The sequence below is a fragment of the Zootoca vivipara genome, chromosome 3, assembly GCF_963506605.1.
Source record: "Zootoca vivipara chromosome 3, rZooViv1.1, whole genome shotgun sequence".
Taxonomy (NCBI): Eukaryota; Metazoa; Chordata; class Lepidosauria; order Squamata; family Lacertidae; genus Zootoca; species Zootoca vivipara.
In genome coordinates, this window is record NC_083278.1 from 65,359,438 (window position 1) to 65,381,274 (window position 21,837).

General features: G+C 42.2%; 1 protein-coding gene across 2 annotated transcripts in view; it reads right to left on the reverse strand.

The window, feature by feature from the left end:
- Positions 1 to 19,127, reverse strand: part of IPCEF1 (interaction protein for cytohesin exchange factors 1) — a 35,580-nt gene extending 16,453 nt beyond the window's left edge. The window contains exons 1-4 of one of the 2 annotated variants that reach the window (XM_035108690.2): positions 18,990 to 19,127; positions 7,201 to 7,250; positions 3,890 to 3,926; positions 3,169 to 3,338 (exon numbers count right to left, since the gene is read on the reverse strand). In XM_035108690.2, coding sequence (XP_034964581.1) covers positions 3,169 to 3,338; positions 3,890 to 3,926; positions 7,201 to 7,224 — 231 coding nt within the window. In that variant the 5' untranslated portion in view covers positions 7,225 to 7,250; positions 18,990 to 19,127. The remainder of the gene's footprint in view (positions 1 to 3,168; positions 3,339 to 3,889; positions 3,927 to 7,200; positions 7,251 to 18,989) is intronic. The other variant, XM_035108692.2, reaches the window with a different exon arrangement.
- Positions 19,128 to 21,837: the final 2,710 nt, after the last annotated feature.

The window sequence follows — 21,837 nt, forward strand, 5'->3', positions numbered from 1 at the left end:
CCAGATATAGGCAGAATTCATTTCAAACGCTAACATCCTTATATTCTCTCAAAGCTCACTGATGGACCACGAGGCACACTGCACCAGCCTGTTGTTGCTATGTTACAGTTCCTTGCATCAGGGCCGCTCAAGGTTTTTTTTGCTGAAACAGAATTCGCACTTCATAAATATATAACCCATCGCAAAGAAGTACGAGTATTCCAGGCAAGCAAGATGAACACCGTTTATTTGAGCAGAGTTTCTGCCCACACACAGATGCGTGAATGCCTTGCCTCTGAAAACAAAAATGTCTGCTTAGAATCTGAGCTGCGCCATCTGTAGGTGAAGGGGAAAGGGATTTTCCCCAGGACCCTCACAAAACGGTAACCTCCACTTCCCTAAAAACACAGAAAACAGCAGATGTTGAGTGACGCTAAGGAACCTCTGTCTGCAGAGGAAACTTTTGAACTTTTAAACCAAGGATGAAAACAGTCGTTTCGAGAGGGCTGAAGGCAAGTGGCCTGATGGAGTGAGAGTTTATTGAAAAGCAAAGCTCAAAAAGTGATAACCTTCCACTGCCCACCCCAGCTTCTGATACTTGGCTATACACCATAACTCAGCAGTGTGGAACCAGGTGCCTTCCAGATGTTGTTAGACTCTGTTATTTATTGAAGTTCTCTCCCTGGCCACCAGGGGTATTGTGTATATAGTTTTCACTCAGGTCCATGTCAGTTAATTTAGGCAGGAAACCCTGGGCTGCTGTTGTTACAATGTTGACAGCCAGCTGCCTATATAAAGCAGGCCAGCTGAGCTGTTCAGTTCAGTTCCAGCTCACTTATAAAGGACTACTTGGTGACATAGCTGTGGCGTCTGATATGTCCACCCACTACTTTATAGACTCCAGTTCCATCAGTCCCAGCCAGCATGGCCAATAGTCAGGGATGATGGGAGCTGCAGTTAAAAAAAAAATCTGTAAAGCCACATGTTCTGTATCCATGCTATTTATGAACACCGAGGTCATTACATTTGGCTAATATGAAAGGACTATCAATGTCCATGTTATACCCTTTCATTTCCTTAGTCCACTAGTGAAAGAGGTTTTGGAGATTTGCCAGCCATTAACTGCTCTGTAAAACTTGTTTGATCAGAAAGTGATGGTGGCTCACTTTCTGCACACCCACCATGCACAACAATGGCTCCCATCCCCTTTCAGCTCTCTGCAGGACCAAACTCTCTTGTACACAAGGGATATTAATGGGCTCAAAATGTTGTTTACATTCCAAGTCTTTGCTTTGTACTAGCTTTAGAGGGCTTGAGGTCAGCCAGCTGATGGAAGAAATTCACTCTTTTCCACAGTGTAATTATAAGGTGGGAGACAAGGGGATTCTCTGTGCGTGGCTTATTCCTTAAGTGTCACATGTCTCGGTTTACAGGGTTTTCTTTTTCTCAGATACACACTTTTTTACTTGTCATTTTATAAGCAGCATATCTTGTGGACAGGTGATATGTGGGGAGGTGTTCGTTCCTTGTTGTTAATGCAGCAGCAGGCCCTCGGTAATGGTACCCACTCATTGGAAAGCCTTCCCTTGGGAAATCCAGGAGGCAGAGACAGTAACCTCTAAAAACTTATATGCTTTCCTGGACAAAACAGAGATCGAAAAATAACAGTCAATTCTGTATTTTGTACACTGCACAGTTTTGTTCTGTTTTTAGCCTTTTTAAAGGAAATGCTATTGTTTGTATGGCTTTTACGTAAATCACTTATAGATTTTTATTATGTTAAACTTATTTCATTTTTTATATTATACATTTTTATAAATAAGTAAATAGCATGTCTCCATTTGCTGACCTGAGGAAATCTGGAGCCCACAGATGTGGCTGCCAGGATCCTCTTCACTGGAAAACCTAAGCATCTCACTTGGAAGAAAGTTCCACTGTGTACAAAGGGACTTACTCCTAGATAGGTCTGTGTGGGATTGAAGCCTTAGACCCCAACCTACTTCTTGCTGAACCTCTGTGGGAGGTCAAGGGCAATCTGCTCTCCAGTTCCAAACATTTGAAGATGGGAGAGGAGACTGGAGCTTTGGGAGTGCACATCTGAGGCATTCATTGTGCCTTGCACTGCAATCTATTGTCAATACAGTAAGTCCTAACCTTTTCCTCCAGAAGGGGAGGGAACGACAGGCTCGTTTGGAGGGTGGGCTGCCATTGTATGAGTATCTCAGCTGCCCACTGCCAAAAACTCTTTTGCAAACAGGTCACAATGGTTGTGACCTGGTGGTCCGTCCTGCTGATCTAGGGCCCTTTGGGTTGCAATACTACACCCATGAAGCTAGAAGTAAACTCAGTAGGACTTAGTGAGTAAGCATGCACAGGATGGTACCACATGCCAGTCAGTAGTGTTCTGCCAGATGGTACAGCACAGATGCAATAGGAACAGAGCAGCAAGGCTGAAATTGTAACCATGTCCACTCCAAAGCAAATCCACAAGAAATCAACAGGGCTTACTCACAGGTAAGTGGAGTTTATCCACTCTGCCAATCAATAGGTGGAACCTTGTTGTTCATTTGAAGTCATTCTGCATTGCCCTTGTGTGCTCCAACTGGGTTGCCCTTGTTGCTTTGTCACCCACAACTCTCTCTTCCACTCCCCACACTGCACCCCCAGAACACCAGAGAGAAGCTTGGACTCTAACCTTTGACAGAGACCATTTTGGCACAATCTTGACAACTGCCTAAATTCTCCACCTGTTCCAGAAGTCCAGAATAGCTAGCAACATTAGCTAGAAATTGCAAGGGCAGTTACACAATGGCTCCTACAAACCTGCACTAGAGTCCTTCTTGCTCAAACATTCCACCTGTTGAATCAGAAACATCGAGAAAGCTTGGCCTATGGGGGAATTAACTGGCATCTAGGTAAAAAGCAAAGTGCCCTCTTATCTTCCTATGGGCTGCAAACTTCTCTCAAGCAACCTGTTTATCCACAAACACTCTGTCCAGCTAACATGCTTCAAAACAGGAGGGCTTTGTTCCAAACAATGAAGTGAAAATTAAAATAACTCATTCCCTTCCTGTGATTGTCTAAACACACTAAACTGATATATTCTTGAATTGCACATGATAAAATGGCTTAGGAACACTGAATCTTCCCTTAATTTACCTGGAGAAACTAAGAGGTTAGCATGCTTACCACTTGATTGCTGTACCAGTATAATGACGAACACTTCAGGACACACCAGAACTTTTTCCATTTGTTGCCAATAAAGCCCCCTTTCTCTTTTTTCTTGTATAGCCATCCCTGGCAATCAGCTAGCCCCAAGTCCTTGCATGATATCCTTCGACGGCTCATTGTACAAATTCCTGTGCGAAAAAACAAAGTGCCACCTTTAAATAGGCATGCAGGGGATGCCAGCATTTTCTTTTGAAATACAATCCAGAATTCTTTCTGTATGGACAGTTAGCAAAGACAAATTAGTCAAAATGAAGCTTTAGGAATCCATAATGACAGAGAACATGGTGCCAGTGAAACACAATGTACATTTAAATCCATTACTGGCTGTTTTCCATGTGTGTGTGTGTGTGATCATAAATATATACAACTGTTAAAATATCCTTCCAAACTGATACGTTAGAAAATTATATTTTCATGACAGTCAGTACAGGCTAGCAATGAATTAAGCAGAACAGTTTCTCTCTCACACACACACACACCCAGAGCTTTGACATACCAAAACAGCTTAGTCCAAATGAAGAGTGTGTCATTATCCTCCCCTCTGAATCAATGTAAAAACTAAGCAGAATAACAGCGTGCTCAACACCAAACAAACAATACAACAACAAAAACCGTCCTTCTCGCGTGAGCAAAATTTTAACACTAAACAAAAGCAGGAACAAAAGGAAGACCTCATTACCTTGATTTTTCTTCCTTGTCTTCTGACGCAAAGGAACCTGCAAGAAATGCAGGAAGGAAAGAAAAGAGGAAATTTCAGATGGTGTTGCAACATTTGTCAAAAAGGGAGGGGGACTCTGAAGGAGGAGGAGGAAGAAGAAGAGGAGGAGGAGGAGGTGGTGGTAGCAGACAGTCCCAGCACAGAATGGAATCTTTCAAACAAACACACAGAGAGAGAGCTAATGGGGAAGCAAGTAGCTGAAGCATAAAATACTGTAATTACAATTGATTAATTGCGAAGCTCCATGAGAGCAAGTACAGCACTTTTGTGCCTCTGCAACTAAAGCTTCCTGTTTCACACCCGCAGACAGCTATGCTGTGTAGGGGTAGCTCAAACCAGAAACAAAAACCTTCAGCTGAAGCTTCAGTGCCCTGTATCAGCTGCTAGACAAGCTCTCCAGCACTCAAAGGGAGAAGGAACACTGAACATCAGTACAACAATCACTATCCTCACGCCACACACTGCGGTCACCACAATAGAACAAGTTTTCAAAGAGCCAGAGGATCAAAGGAGGGTACGCTAGTTCAGTTCACAACTTAGGCAATTTAATCCTGCTAAATTCAAGGAGATTTAAGGCTCGAGTCACATATACACACACATACCAGCCAGTGACTTAGTGCCTGATGACTCACAGCTGAACGTTAAGAATTGTCTCTCATGGAAACAGCGGCTGTGAAAGGAGAACTTGACCAGCGATGGCTGTTTCACACAGGAAACCTGGCATCTGATGTGTGACACATGTTCACCTGTATTCCTGCCTTCATATTTCAGAAGGCCATGTCTGCAAAGCTTTGGGTCCCCTATATGGCTCTCGTGAAAAGAAGGGGCAAAATAAAAACATCCAAGGCAAAAATGAGGAAGGTATTGGTCAGGCAAAACAGGGGCTGAAGCCTGTTAATTTCTCCTGCCCCTCAGAACCAATAGCTCTCTGCTGCTCTGCAGGTTCCACTGAAGTGATGCCTCACATCACAGTAAACATGTTCACCCTAATGTCCAGTTCACACAAGCAACTTTGGCACGTGTTGTCTTGTGACTAGCTCAGCACCTATCCAAGCTGCACCCAGCCACATCCTGAGGATTGTTCAGGGGTAGGATACAGAGGTTCCAGTAAGGTCTGGCCTAGCTACTTATTTTAAAAGGTCGGACCAGCCGACCTGGTTATTATCATCTCAGGGTCTTGGTACTCAACCTCTTACTTACGTTAGGTTAACAGAAAATAATAGAAATGGGACCTTCTGCATGTAAAGCAGTTGCCCTGTCACTGAACTACTGTCCTTCCCAAGTGAATCAACCAATGAACTGACAACCAAGTTTAAAATCCAACAACAGGAAACACAACCAAAAACAAGAAAATTTAGACCCATAGAAGAGCCCTATAAGTTATCTGAACTTGTACCAAACACCCAACACCAAACAGCCAGAATGAAAGGGATTGAATAAACTTTCCCAGAAGGGAATTCAAGAATGTTGGTGCCACTATGGAAAAGGCCCTGCCCAAAGCAGACCCCTCCTCACAAACCTGTATTTCAGATATTGATAGGAGCAGAATCAAGATGGAAAAATATGGGTAGTTAGAACTAGCTCTATAATCAACTTAAATCTGAATAATCCTTCAGGCTTGACCGAGTCATGGACCTAGCCATACAATCTTATTCATCACTATTGAGTTCAATGAATAAGTGAGTTTAGGATTGCAGGTTTGTGTGACAGAGGGAAATGTGATGTCACAAAATCTATGCTGAAATGGCAATGCTACATCATTATCATGCTGGTAGTGAGTAAACATCCTACAGTTTCGTCATAGGTTTAACTCATCCACAGGGCTTAATTTTGCAACATCATGGCAGGAAATGATTTTTTTTTCCAATTTCAAAACAAACTAGTGGTCGCCCTGTACAAATGCACTAGTGGCTAGCACTGGGATAAGATAGCATAGCACTTTTTTTTCTATTTCCAATGTTCTGGCTGTGCATGCAGTCCAAATAACTTCAACCATGCACAAGGCTTGGAAGGAATCCCAGGGTTTGCAGAAGTATCAAAAAAAACCTTAGAAAAATACTCAGGGTTAAAACCTCCCACAAACAGCTTAGTGAAGACTGAGCACACTCAGTGGTAAAGGAATGATTAGTGCTTGTTGTGTGATGAAAAGGAAAACAGGCAGGAATCCTGAATAGTGTAACTCCACATTGCAACATTGTGCTGCATGTTCCATTCGTTTCATTAAATAAGCTTTGGGAAAAGAGGGGAGACACACACACATTCAATTCCATAATAGAATTGAGAAAGTACAAACCAGGAATTAAACTCCAAACATGGATTGTCCCTACTGGAACATTTGATTTAAACATTTTTTAAGTTACAGCATGACATTTGTTCATACATAATGGAACAAATATCCAATCCCCTTAAAAGTATGACCAAAATTGTGTTGTGCCTGTAAATTTCAGATTTCCAATCCTTACCTATGTGAAGAAGTCTCAATAAATTCTTCACCAACAAAATTAGACCCAAGAAAATGTTGCGGAGAAATCAGCAAGCTACTTCTTGTTAGAAGATTACAAATAAAGAACTGGTCTATACATAGTAGATAGAAGTGATATATCACATGTTTTGATTTTTACACAGGTTCCTTGTACACAGAAAAGTAGCATCTTGGGGAGAAAGGTTCCAGCCCAGGATTCTTCCTGAGATGCTGGATTTCTGAGATGCAGGCAGGGCTTTTACAAGAGGAAATACGAGGCATCACATATGAAACATTCCTTCTTCTGGATATATGTTGTGTATACCTGACACAACATCTTGTTGTGGTGGCAGATTTCATATTGTTAGGATGTTCATGTGCCTTACTTTACCGAGGACAGTCTTCTATTTGAAGAATCCTTGGAGAATCCTCTGTTTGAATGTCCAAGTAGAGTTTGAGATAGAGAACCGTACAAAGGGAGAGCAAAACCTTAAAGTTGCCCGTTAATAGCGGGCTGCTCATGAGAACAAGTCATTTGGTCAGTCTTACACATGATGATGAGATGCATTCTATTTCTAGTCCAATTACTTATAAATCTGCACCTATACATAAAACTTTGGGTGTGCAGCTTTTATGCAAATCTGTGTTGCCCTTTCCCCTCTTTCTGATGAGGCATATATTTTTTGACCGTGTTCCAGTTGAATCAATGGGCCATAAGGCCTTATACCCCTTGACGTATTCTGCAAGTAATTGTTTCCCCAAAATGGATAATATCACTTGTTTTCCACTAACAGTGACAATGTATACTTACAGGAGCTTTTGCATCAGCGGCCATACACAAAACCGAAATTGATGGGGAAGCTGGAAAAGAAAATGAGACATAATAATTACATTTTAAATAACATTAACTGTAGAAAAAAAAATATTTCTCACCAAACAATCCTACAACACTGACTATGTAATAGGGATAAATCACTACTACATCAGTACCACTCAGCTCAGGAGAGGAGGGGGAAACACACAGCACAATAAATTGCATGCAAATGGCAGACATGTCTTCAGCACACTGGGAAGCACCGCCAAGGCCCCACATTGGTGGACTGTGTTGGCAATGATGCCAACAGGCTGCCCCCAAGCAGAGGGAGCTAATGAACTCGCAACAATGAAGATACACATCAGTATACATCCCTGCATCACAACACCCTTACAACAGTGTCCGCAGTCCGGCGGCCCAGTGACACAGCCAGCAATGACCCCACTACTATAGGTATCTCTGTAGCCAGGGGTTTGAAGTCCCCTAAACTCCTCAAAACCACTATTTTGGTGATGAGAATGGAGAGGCCATTTGGGGGTGAGGTTTTCTGAAATCAAGCTAATCTGCACTGGTTTTTTCTAATTCCTGTCTCATTCGTTAGGCTCAGTGAGAAGCGAGATCCCTGTGCACTTCTGCTAAAAATACAAAGAATTCTCACATATTACATGCATCGTTGTAGACATTAAATCACACTATTATTATACAGATAGTATTACCGTATATATCTATTCTGTGCATAAACAAGTTTCCTAAAGTAACCAGCATATAAACAGAGCCATACAAGAATACATATAACTCTATATAAATATGGAGGCAAGTAGACAGCTCGGAACAGTAATTTAAAGAGAAAACCAAGAAGCTAAAAACTGGGAGTGGCAGGTGAGAACACAACAACCGCCGTTTCACTCCAGGGTTCTTTCACCCGTTCATGCCATTAAAAAACGCTCTCCTTAGCTTCACAGCTTTAAAATGCTCACAAACTGTTCTGAGTTGACACACAGTTAGACAGCTTACGTCCAAAAATGTTCAGAAGCGGGGGATTAAAATTAAGCTCTCCAATCCATATTTAGGTAATTATAGAAACGATTTGATTTTTTTTCTGAATTTCTGATCCTCCACTATATTCTCTGAACATATCTTGGGTGGGAACTCTGAAAATAAATTCTTCCTTTAAGATGATTTGGGAAAAACTCCTGGCACACTTTATGGTAGTGACTAATCAGGCAAAAGTCTTGAGAAACATGCATGAGACATAAAATGTAGCAATTTTCTAGAGCAGCTATCTATCTTGCCTACGTGTGTGTGTGTGTGTGTGTTATAGCTGATCAGCATTGAAGTTCCAATTAATGGATTCGCTTGTCTGAAATTATGAAAAATCCTTTTCTTCCTATGGGGTGTCCTGCTGATAGCTTTATATAGCATACTAGTGAAAGCTGCAATCCTAGATCACTTCATCAGAAGCAAACAGCACTATTCAATTTGTTGGGCCTGTCTTTTAAATAAATGTAAATAGCGTCAGGCCAAAAGGATGTGAGCTGTCAAGTCAGGAAATCCACAACTGAAATCTCACCTTAGCCATGAATTCACTATGCAGTTTTAGGAAAGACACATACCCTCAGCCTCAGCCCCTTATGTGCGAAATACCGTACTTTTTCCGTGTAAGACTAGGGTGTTGTTGTTTTTTACTAAAAATAATTTTTAAAAGGGGGTAGTCCTATACATGGGGGCAATCTCCCCCATTTTCTTAATTTTGAGTCCCCCCAAATATTTGGGGGCATGTTATACATGGAAAAATATGGTAATCTTTCTTTCAGTTATGTATTTTTTTCTTTTCCTCCAAGGAACTCAAGACAGTGAACATTATTCGTTCCCTTTTAAAAATCCAAGCAACTAACCTGTGCAGTAAGTTAGGCTATGTGTGAGAGAGTAACTAGGCCAGGGTCACTTCATGGCTGAGTGGGGATTTGAAACCAGGTCTCATATGCTAACATTCTTATCCACCTTACAGAATTCTTGAAAGGAATACTAAAAAAATGAATGCCAAACAGTTTGAACTCCCTAAGGCAAGTAAAGGGCAGAACATAGATAGAATTTACACATTAAAATAGAAATTCCATTTGTTGCACCGTAATGAGCTCTATGCAGGGCTGTCTTTAAAGATGGTATGGAAATTGCAACTAGTGTAAAATCCTGCAGCAAGAATGCTGCCAGGGGCAGAAGACCACTAGCATTTCATCCCTATTTTTAAACAGCTGCACTGATTGTCAACTGTTCTCTGGGCCCAGTTCAAGGGACTTGTTTTCATGTTTAAAGCCCTAAACTGCTTGGGACCCAGTACCTGTGAGAACACCTTCTTATATATACCTGACTTTGTTCTAAGATCAGCAGGTGAGGCCTTCTGGTGGTCCCTCCTTTCTATGAAGAATGTGGGAATGCAGGGAAGAGCCTTTTCAGTGGTGGCACTTCATATGTGAAGCTCCCTCCCTACTGAGGTGTGTTGGGCCCTCTCTCTTTACAGTCTTAGGTAGCTAATTGAGATGTATTTTCCAGCAGGGATTTGAAGTAGGGGAGATCTGATCACTACTACTGTAGTGTGGGTGGGTGGGGGGGAGAGAGAGTAAATATCATCCATTGATGCACTATAGTTTTGGGTTGATCCTATTATTCATAAAACATTTGTTTTTGTTCTTATTTGTCATTGGAATTTGTGTTCTGACATGGAGGCTGCTCCTCTAAGTTTCCTTTTTTCCTTAAAGGTGAAAAGATCTCACAAAGACACAGTGATATCCAACTATGCCATACCCAGAGCAGACCCATTTAATCTATTGACTGAAGTTAGGGAAGTTTGTTGCTTTCAATGGGTGGACTGTTGAATATCACCCAGCATGTTTAGCATTGATCTCCTGCTGATCTTTAATAAATGATGTGAGGACTTAAGAACAGCCTTGTTTCAATATTTAAATCTCCCAGTAGGGAGATCAATTGGGTATTCAATTAACTTTTTATTATGGGTCAGGTCCCCCTACAACTCTGAAAAAGTGGCCTGTTTTGCCTTTAGAGCAGCAATTTTAAGGACAATAAAGTGTGGGGATGATAAGTTACATTCTTCAAGGGAGCAAACTCTTATCTGACAGTATGACTGGTTTTAATAATTACTTTAACTGTGTAATATATTTTGTTTTGTGTAGTTTATATTTTGTAATGGCTTTGGGAAGGAGGAGGAGGAGGAGGCTTTAATTTTTTTAAGAAACTGTTGTAATAATTGAATTTATCCCTTCCATTGACCTGTTAAAGCTTGCCACCTCCCAGGATAGTGTTGTCTCTCTTAAGAAAGTGGCCCTTCTAGCTATAACTAAAGCATTCTCCACCATCAATATGGCTATATTAGCATAGAACTTATTTCTGGCCAGTTTGAACACTTTGAGCAAGGCTGGATTTCAGAAGCTCGAAGTTAACATATAGGGAATGATAAATGAGTTAGAGGCAGACTTAGTCATGATTACAGGAGACCAGGATTACAGGAAACCCTCTGGGACTTCAAGTTAGCCGTGAATAAGAAGTTCTATTGGCTTCAATGGGTCTTCTCTGTGACTTAAGACTGGCTCCAACCCATGTACTTTGGATACATCCATCACCTTTTCATGCATGCCAACTAGAAGTCTGGAAATACTTGCATTGAAGGGTGGAATTAAAATACCAGTATGTTGAGTACATTTTTAAAATAATTTGTTCTTGAGGGGTTTCTTTCTATACACAAACACCTCAACAACATAAAAGGACTGTGGCACACCAGACAGATGTCCCTATAACTCTGTTAGAATTTGTGAACTGAGATGTGCTATTCTTAATATGCATTTTGCTTTTAATAAGCTAAAGAACAACAAACACCCTAAAACAATAGACCAAAATGCTCACATTGTTGCCTTCAGCTATTGGAAACTAAAAATAAGGCAGATGTTTCTAAAAGTAGCTGCAAGGGAGGAAATGAAAACGAGGAGGGATCCTATAAAAGAAAGAAAAAACCAATGCTGTTCAGAAATTATATTCCAAACGTAAACAAGCAGATAGGAAACACCTTTTTTCATCATGCAAATTATAAAGGAACATCAAACATTTAGCAGAAAACAATGAAACAGTATAACAAAAATAATAATAGCATAACTAAATGGGCTACAACATATGAAGAAAAAAATGAGAGTCTGGGGAACTGTGGTGAACAACAACAACAAAAACCCTTACTATTGGTGAAATAGTTGGTTATCAAATTTTAAAGAATGCCGCTGGATATACCGGTAGGTTCTTGAGAAGGGTAAGTCAATGCTATGCTAAGAAAACTGTGTTTAAATATAGCCACGCACATTATGTAAAGGGTGTATGGGGTGTTGGGGGGCAGAACCTCATGTTTGTAGAGGACAAATTGTGTTCTTTCTGGAGTGGTTTATCCACCTTTGGTCCCCACCCTGCACTTGGCTCTCACCTGTTGTTCCTAGAAGCTGTCAGCATGTGAGAGCGGCCATACCCCAGGAAATGACTTTGACTGGCAGGCTAAACCAGGTGAGGATAGCCAATGGGGCTCAAACCCTTCATCAGTTAGCGGCTTCCCCTGCATGCAATGACAGGCTCCGGCAGATTAAGCGGACGAGACCAAGAATGGGTCCAATGGTCAATAAGACAGTTTCTGTAAGTGCTGTAGAGGGAAGTGAGGGGCAGATGGGGTACGTCAACCTGGCAAAGTAGCTAATCTAGGAGAAGGAAAACACAGGTCTTAAACCTCCACTGCCTTGCAGGATATCTTCAGGAGAAGAAAAGACTAGGGAGTAAACCCTTCAAAAATCCAGCGTGGTGTCCTTAAGACGGTTGGATGGCTCCTTGTATGACTCATTTCGGCAACTCCTGCTGGTGCCAAATGCTCTGCTTTCCTTTGAACCACTTCAGCGAGGCTGAGAGGGAGGTCTTGTCATCTGTGCAACTCAGTGTCAGTTTGTGTTTCTTACGGTAGTACAGAAAGTATTGATCTGATGTGTAGTAGAGATCTTTCCTATTCTAATTAATTCAAGAAGGTCCTGGAAGCTTCTCTGTGTGAAAGAAAGCTGAGTACAGCTGGTTTGAACTGGTTCTGTTATCTCTTTCTGTCAGTCATGCTGACTATAATAGCAGGGCCAGAAGGACCCTGGGTTTCACACATTCTCTCTCTATCTCTTTTCCCTCTGGTGTGGTGTTCTGTACATAGATCGTGTTAAGGTTTAGACTTATTATAAGCTATTGTAAGTTTAAGTTAAGTTTGCTGCAACTGAATTTCTTGTGGACCGTGCCAATCCTGAATGTATTGGATTTGTGGGCATTATGCTCATTTGCCTTCAGTAGCAGTAAAGCTCTGCTTGATGAAATACAATTGCCTCTGGTCTATTTTGGGAGGATCCTGCAATGTGTTTTAAGTTTTTGCTCTGCTAACTATGCATTGGAATCTACTCTGGATCATTTTGAGTAGAATTTCAATGACACCCAGGACCTCTATACACACTGCCCAGCCTTGAGCTCCAGGGAGGTCACGTCAGTGCTACTAAAGCACTCCATTCTCTTTTGAGTCGGATGTCAACAAGAAGAAGATTGTATAAATTGTTTATGTAACTGCTAATTTTTCCTAACTTTACAGCTGTTATTGATGGGGCAGTGATATGAGTTGCCTCTCTACACAGATTTAATGTAAGTCACACCAACATCCAAATATCTGACACCGGAAATGCTCCTCACTTTCTCTCACCCCCTACCACTTGCTCCCATGGAAAATTGACAAGCTACTGGCAAACTTTCAGCTCTACAGGGTTTTTCAGATAACATTTGGATGAAGAATTAATGTGCAGCACGGGGGTGGGGGGTGGGGGTGGGATCATGGTAAGAGGGGTAAGCAGGTTTTCCAATCAAGCAAAGAGAATCTGGCATTCACAGATTCTCTGACCCTCCAAATGAATGTGTGCATGTCAGTGCAGGAAGAACCTGGAAATATACAGCTTGAAATAAATAAATGACAGTATGAATTGCAATTAAATTGTCACATCCTTATCTGAATTGCATGGACAGCTGCAGAGACCCTTATGGTGGGAATGACTTGTCAGCAAGGTTTGAACATTAATGAATGGTGTGTGTGTGTGTGTGTGTGTGTGTGTGTGTGTGTGTGTGTGCATAGTCAAAAAAAGCAGCTCTCCCACCCACAAATACATATATTTAGGATTTAATTGAAAATGCCAGGCTGCGAAATCCAAGTGCAACCTTTAAACATACATGCAGAAGGAGAGAGAGAGAGACTTTCCTAGAGACCCTGAAAAACCTAAGTATGCCTAGTCTTTGCCTGTAAATTATTTTCAACATGTGTCCTGATCCTACAATTCACCCACATCAAGTAATTTTTTATCTACATTTCTTTGTTTCCTTGCAGTCCTGTGTGCTCTATTTCTGTAATTATCAATATTTCACACACCGAGAGGCGCATTTATCAAGATACAATTCTCACGTTGCTTTCTACCGTGTTTCTCATATTATAAGACACGTCTTATATATATTTTTTCCTCAAAAAAACCCACTATGGCTCATTTTCAAGGGATGTCTTATTTTTTTCCTCCTCCTCCTGCCGCGGCCGGCATTGCTGCTGCGCCTATCACTATGTCTTATTTTCGGGGTATGGCTTATATTCCTTGAATGCTTAAAAATCCTGCTATGGCTTATTTTATGGGTATGTCTTAAAATATGAGAAACAGGGTAATATGGCAAAAATCACTGAGAAATTAGTTTGGTGCATGTTGTGGTGGATGTTTCAGTTGAGCACGCCCTCATGTGGCAAGAGCCAGCATTTTCCCACTTCAGAATGAACTACTGCTGTCAGAGGGGTGAGAGAGCCCTGGGGCATGTCAGAAAAAGATTCTCTCATTGATTGCAGTACACTACATTACACAATGCAGTAAATACACGAAACAGTATGCTATGGCACAAACCATCCCAGCTCCCACCATACGAGGGAACATCAAGTTGGAATAAATCTCTTTGTGGGACAAGAAGCTCCAGTTAGAACTGGATATGGAGTAACTGATTGGTTCAAAATTGGGAAAGGAGTACGACAAGGCTGTATATTATCTCCCTGCTTATTTAACTTATATGCAGAATCATCATGCGAAAGGCTGGACTGGATGAATCCCAAACCGGAATTAAAATTGCAGGAAGAAATATCAACAACCTCAGATATGCAGATGACACAACCTTCTGGGCAGAAAGTGAGGAGGAATGAGCTCAACATAAAAAAAAAAAACTAAGATCATGGCCACTGGTCCCATCACCTCCTGGCAAATAGAAGGGGAAGAAATGGAGGCAGTGAGAATTTTTTCTTTCTTGGGTTCCATGATAGCAGTCACGAAATTAAAAGACGCCTGCTTCTTGGGAGAAAAGCAATGACAAACCTAGACAGCATCTTAAAAAGCAGAGACATCACTTTGCCTACAAAGGTCCGTATAGTTAAAGCTATGGTTTTCCCACTAGTGATGTATGGAAGTGAGAGCTGGGCCATAAAGAAGGCTGACGGCCGAAGAATTGATGCTTTTGAATTATGGTGCTGGTGCTCTTGAGAGTCCCATGGACTGTGAAAAGATCAAACCTATCCATTCTTAAGGAAATCAGCCCTGAGTGCTGACTGGAAGGACAGATCCTGAAGCTGAGGCTCCAATACTTAGGCCACCTCATGAGAAGAGAAGACTCCCTGGAAAAGACCCTGATGTTGGGAAAGATGGAGGGCACAAGGAGAAGGGGACGACAGAGGATGAGATGGTTGGACAGTGTTTTTGAAGCTACGAACATGAGTTTGACCAAACTGCGGGAGGCAGTGGAAGACAGGAGTGCCTGGCGTGCTCTGGTCCATGGGGTCATGAAGAGTCGGACACCACTAAACGACTAAACAACAACAACAACAACTAAACGACTAAACAACATTTTGGTATAATATTGTCTTGTGTATTGTTAAAAAAAATGAATAGGAAGTCATTAATAAATTCTTCAACTACATAACAGAATTTGCTATTGGGAGTGAAACTGACAAAGGGATTCATCAAATTTAGCCTGGAGACCAGTTGGCCCTGTGTATTTCCTAATATTTGCACACACCAAAACACTAGTGTTATGGTGGCAACAGGACATTAGCATGCAAGAGGGGACAAATGTAATTTAACATTGACATCCCAGGTACTATCCAATTGGTTCTAGAAATCTTTTGCATCCACATTCTAGATGGCACTTCAAAACACAAGGTAAGCTTGGGTGAAAATGGCATGCTGTGATCTGAGTGTTAGGGAAATACAGTGTTCTTGGGACAGAAAGGCCTCCTTGAATAGATGGCTCTCACGAACAAAATTAGACGTTCTAGTTGCACCACAAAGTGATTATCTGGCAAGATCCCCCTGGAATAAGAAGAGAGAGAGCTATGCACAGGAACTACTTCCAAGTCACCAAGGAACAAAACAGAAGTGATAACATTGTGCAGGAAGTAGCCAAAGAAATCTTACTACTTTAAGAAACGTCCACAAGAAGCTTCCTGTTCATTGCTCAAGCTCAGTATCACAATGAAAGGCCGTTACATGCCGCCCTGGCATTTGCTTAAACCATCACAAGTGAATCCATTTCACCACCCCACATGACCATCTATTGCAAGCAGACAAATACTTAGCCTACATTATTCACTCACGGCAAACGTCTGCTCTGAAAATCATCCTGGAATTTGTTTAGCATGCACCAGCCATCAGAGGCAGCATTTAACTGGAGCCATGGGGGCCCAGGCACCCACAAATTTTTAATATTCAATGTGGCAGTGCATGTATGCCGCAAGGTGTGCTTGTGCGAGGCATCTGCACAACACATAGCACAGGCATGCCACTGTGATGTTGCGCAGTCCCGGGCCCCCTCTGACAGCGTGCCTGGCAGCCTGGGGATATCTCACTACTTTGAAGCAGTTGCTTCCAGGGGAGGGGATGAAAGGGCACAAAAGTGTTATAGAACAGAGATCAAACTTAACATGACGATTGTCCTGTGTTGGTGATCCTGGTCTGCAGTTTTGTGCTCCCTTTTTCTCCAGACTCCTCTTTGCCTTATAGCCAGTAGAAAATATTAGCAGCATACAGCTGACTTACTGAATGAGGAGCCTTCTGTGCACTAACGCCCATTTACTCTGGGGTGATTGGTCTATGCACAGTGCCAGTGCCCAGTTTATGAATGCCCTTTCTAAAACCTCTGTAGAGGTGACAAGTAGGTGTTCCTCCTGCTGCTGCTGAATTGTTCTTTTTATCCGGCCGATTACTGATTAATAGTTCAAGATGGTTAGCTAATGTTTCCTCAGTGGGAGTTAATGGTTGGGATTTGGTCACCTGGACTCTCCTAAGCATTTGGAATGAGTCAATATAAGTGCCCCGGAGGCAGGAGAAAGTGACAGGTCTCCAGATAATGATAGAATGGCATCAGAAAAAGCGGTATGCACCTCTTTTTTTGTTTTGTTTTGTTTAAGTAAGAGACTACAGAATTGAACGTTTCACTCAGAGTTAGATGGAAGGAACTGATGATGCAGCCTGGTGTTTTCCGAAGATCTGCTATAAGAAGACTTGTTTGCTTTTTAGGTAGTCTCTAAAACACTAAACCATGTTTTGCTTTGGCAAAGCTTAGTTTGTCAGAATGTCAGAAGCCGGACCAGCAGACTAACTATGGGGGGTTTTTTTCTGGCAAAAAACACGAAGTGAAACCATGATCTGTTGTTGGCTTATGAACTGTGGCTTCCTTTAACTATGGTTTGGCATTACGTCTAAGCTCATTAGCCTTGCTTAACTATGGTTTGTTTGGAGACCTTGCCCCATATACCTGCCAAGGCACAAGGAAAGAGGAGATAAAAACCAAAACAAGTTTTGGTGGGGGTTGTTTGTTTGTCTGTAAGTCAAGCCATGGCTTGTTGAATCAATTGTGGTTAAATAAACCATGGCTTAGTGTTATGGGCAAACACAGCCCTTGTCTGTATATTTGCAAATAAAACAAATATTACAAAAGTACTGTAGATTCCCTGTCTTTCATCCAAAGAAAATAAAAGTCAGTGCCCCTGGGATTTCTCATTCCTCAACTGCAACAGTGGCAAAGTTAAGTGGTCAGCCATTTGGAAACATAATAAACGCACTTCTGCAAACATAGGATCTAGTTATCATTCAGCACCACTTTTAAAAGGAGACACTCAGATACACTTGGGCATTGAATGAACACACACACAAAGTTTTGTAACATGTGTTAACTTGTTCACCAATGCTAGGGTTCCTGTTTTATCAACACAGCTGGGTTTTATCCCACAAACAGTCATTGTTATATGCGTAATTATCATAATCTGTTCTTTTCTGCATTTTCTTTCCTTCTAACTGCGTTGTTCACAATCCCCTGCCCCAAACCATGTATAAATGAGCCTGCAAGTCAGGATAAAACTGGATGAATCTGATGAAGTGGACTGCAGCCTACAAAAGCTTGTGCCAAATTTGCTACCCTTTAAGGTGTCATAAGGCCTTTAATTGCTTTTATTTTATTTTATTGCTGCAAGAAGCTAACACAGCTATTTCTCTGGTGGGAAAATGGATTAAGCTCTTCAAGGAGAGGCTGTGTACACACTGACAACTTAAAACACAGCTGGGTCATTCTTTTTCTCAAAAGCTAACTTGGGGAGAAATGCAGTATCAAAATGCAGCATTTGCTAAGAAGTGACCTATTAGATATCAGGAATTAGGGACCCAGGTGGCGCTGTGGTTAAACCACTGAGCCTAGGGCTTGCTGATCAGAAGGTCGGCGGTTCAAATCCCTGTGACGGGGTGAGCTCCCGTTGCTTGGTCCCAGCTCCTGCCAACCTAGCAGTTCGAAAGCACATCAAAATGCAAGTAGATAAATAGGAACCGCTACAGCGGGAAGGTAAACGGCATTTCCATGTGCTGCTCTGGTTTGCCAGAAGCGGCTTTGTCATGCTGGCCACATGACCTGGAAGCTGTACGCTGGCTCCCTCCGCCAATAATGCGAGATGAGCGCGCAACCCCGGAGTCGGTCACGACTGGACCTAATGGTAAGGGGTCCCTTTACCTTTATATCAGGATTATGCCTAACATGTGTACACTGTTTCCCGGTTTATAGAAAACTGAACACAACAGGAACAATTTAACCAAACACCAGCACTTTCTACCTTGATTTCAATAAATGTGCTGTGATCCAGAGTTATTCTTATTAGTTATTATATTTATATCCCACCTTTCCTCCTAGGAGCTCAAGGTCGGGCACATAGTTCTCCCCGCCCCCATTTCATCTTCACAACATTCCTGTGAGGAAGGTTAGGCGGAGAGTGAGTGACTGGCCCAAGGTCACCCAGTGAGCTTCACGGCTAAGCGCGGATTTGAACCCTGCTGTCCGAGATCCTAGTCAAACATTCTAACCACTCCACACTTGCCTAGGAACAAGTCCCACTGAAAATAATGGGACTTAACTCTGAGCATATATGATTGTACTGTAAATCTCACCTCTTTTATTGTAAATAAGAGATTTAAACTGCTTAATTTTGTCTGGGCTTTGCAATCCTACAATCAGTCGCATGCATTGTCTAACCAAAGGAAAAGAGGAAGTAGTACCGATCTTTGAAAAACAAAAGCAACATTATTGTGAATGCATCGCAACTCCCAGCCTACTATATCACACACGAGGTAAATACCAGAATAGCATTTCATGGAAAGTTTAGAGGAGCAAGTTGCACATACCCAGGAGCCAGGAATTCAAGAGACCCCCTCCAACGCTGCCACTTTCTCTACCTTCTCAGAGGAGACAGGAAGCTCTTCTTACTCAAATTGGTTGCAATGGAAGATTACCCAAGAGGAAACTGGTGGAAAAGTCATGAGCAGGCAAACCAAAGAGAACAAGCTGGCTGGCATAACAATTTCCAGTTGAGACCAAACTGGAAGAGAGGGAGGCATAATAATTTTGCTCAGTCGAGATTAAGCAGAAGCAGACAGGTTCCCTAATTCTTAACCTACATAGCCAAGAAACATATTGAGCGTATGAATTGTGTTGTCATGTTCACTGTACAGGCTAACATAACTGTGGACACACAGGAAATGCATTTAATGATGCAACCCAGAGCTATCTCTTTTAACTCCTCCTTTATCCCCTATGTCAGTGTACTTCAACCTGACCATTGGCAGAACTGACTGGGGGTGATGGGAGTTGTAGTCCAGCAACATCTGGGGGCTCAAGGTTGAAGAACGCTGCTAGTCTGCACCACTAAAATCAGTTGGCAAGAACTTCTCTCTGTGGACATTTTAAGCTAAAACAAGTCTTGTCCAACATCTTACATTGTATCTCTTGCACTCTTCTCCTTCTCCACACTGTCCAGCTATTGCATGTACTTACAAGCTTCCTGTCACCTGTCAATATCATCCACACAGGACACCCAACTATCAGGATAGGTGTCGCAACCGGAAAGCAAACTAAGCTGGTGTGTGGTTCGCACGGCACTTTGCAGGGCACCCTGCCACCCTGTAAGCAAACTCTTAAAAAAAAAATTAAAGAAGCAGGAAATTGAGGGAATGGCACAAAACGCAGAGCCCCTAAGCCACACTCCTGATTTAAACAGAGCCAGCCTCTCACACACAAGTCAGTGGAGAGCTGACTGGTTGCTTTTCTTAAGTCACTGACTCCTCTGCAAAACATTTAGAACAGAAACCACTAAAACAGCCAAGGTCAGCCTCCTCGATTTCCCACTGCTTTTCCATAGAGACAAGTTTTATGTTTCTTTTTTTTAAAAAAACAAAACACCAGCAACACTTAACTCCTCTGCTTTATTCTACTCTTTCGGCACCCGCTAAAAACATTCTTGTTCAGACAAGCCTGCCCAGGTGCTTTGAAAGTTGAGGTAATTTTAATCTGTTTTAGTATTTTGAGTTCTGTATGTTTGTGATTACCCCCCTTGGTTTTCTTGTTTTTGTAATGTTATCTTTTTGTAAGTCAGTGGGGGGTTTTATACGATCCCAGACGGTGTATAAATTTTACGAAAATAAATAAATAAAAGTGTTTGAGTGCAGCAATCTAAGTGGTTACCATGAGGAAAAGTCGCATCATTTGATACTTTTTGATTTATATATAAAAGGGGGGGTAAGAGGCGACATGATAGAAGTTCATAAAATTATGCATGAAGTGGAGAGAGAGACGTTTTTGTCCCTCTCTCATAACACTGGTGCCAAAATGCCCCAGAGGGCAGCACACATAGGTAGCCCTCAGTCAGTCAGGTCTGTGAGCCCAATTATCCTGAAAGTGCAATAAGAAAAGGACGTTGATGTTGAGATTTCATTCCTCCATTGCTGGATGTGTGATTGTTTTCATCACATGTCTGTGTTGACATTCCATACTATTGGAGTCATGAGAACAAAAGATCAATTACACTGTTCCATTATGCTGTACTATTCCTTTTAGTCTGTTCTCTCTCGGAGAAGAAGAAAGAGAGAGGAGCCATGTTTCCTTTGTTCTGTAACACTTGTATATAATAAAGTAGCTTAGATTCCACACCTCCAATGCCTAGCTTCTGCTTGGACTCTGCTACAGTATTGTGTGCATATATCTTCGGATATGTTTCACAGAAGCACATGGGGGGAAAAGAGTGATGAATCGTCCCAAGGGTCGCTTGTGGGGGAGAACGCAGCTGCCTGGCGTTCTCTAGTTGGTGCAAGAAGCCCAGCGCGGTTTAAAGTACCAAGAGTTGGGAGGGGGCACCAGAGTACAAGCAGGGTATTTGTTCAGCTGTTTCCTAAGGTCAAATGGCACAACTCTATCTTATCCATGAGAAGGGAGAAAGAGCTTCACTTCTATGCACCAATGCTTCATCACTGGAAATTGCTTACAGCCCTAAGCAAGTCTACCCAATTCAACTCTAGTGTGATACCCACGCAAAGTGAACTTGGCAGATGACTCACCAAGGCCCATCGCTCTCAGTAGATCCTCTGTGTGTAATGATTCAGACAGAGCTAGCAGCTCACCCACTTCCCCTGGCCTGGGTCCCCTGTCAAACCCCTCAACACCAGTCACCCCCACCTACAGCTGTGCTGCAAATAGAAGCCATCCACCCACCAGCCTAAAAAGTTGTTTCCTCTATGCAAGGCAGGATTATCACTCCTCCTCAACCCTCAGGCAGTTTATCTTCAGATTCATTTTTCCCCCAGCATGAGATAAAGTCTAAAACAGATGTGACATGGGCTCCTGAATTTTTTTTTTTACTTAATTTAAAGCATCCACAGATATGGGAGGGTTTTGTTCTAAATTCATTGGAGGAAGAGCACTGGTGTGTTGTTTAACCCAACCTCCTGTGCCATTTTCTTGATCTAAATTACATCCCAAGCTACTATTAGCCCTTATGGGGGGGCAGGAGTACCTACATCATAGAGGCAGGCAGCCATCAAGGTTATGGGAAATGAGCTAGTGAGTTTGGCAAGAACACAGGTGGCACTGTGGTCTAAACCACTGAGCCTCTTGGGCTTGCCAATCAGAAGGTTGGCGGTTCGAATACCCACAACGGGGTGAGCTCCTGTTGCTCTGTCCCAGCTCCTGCCAACCTAGCAG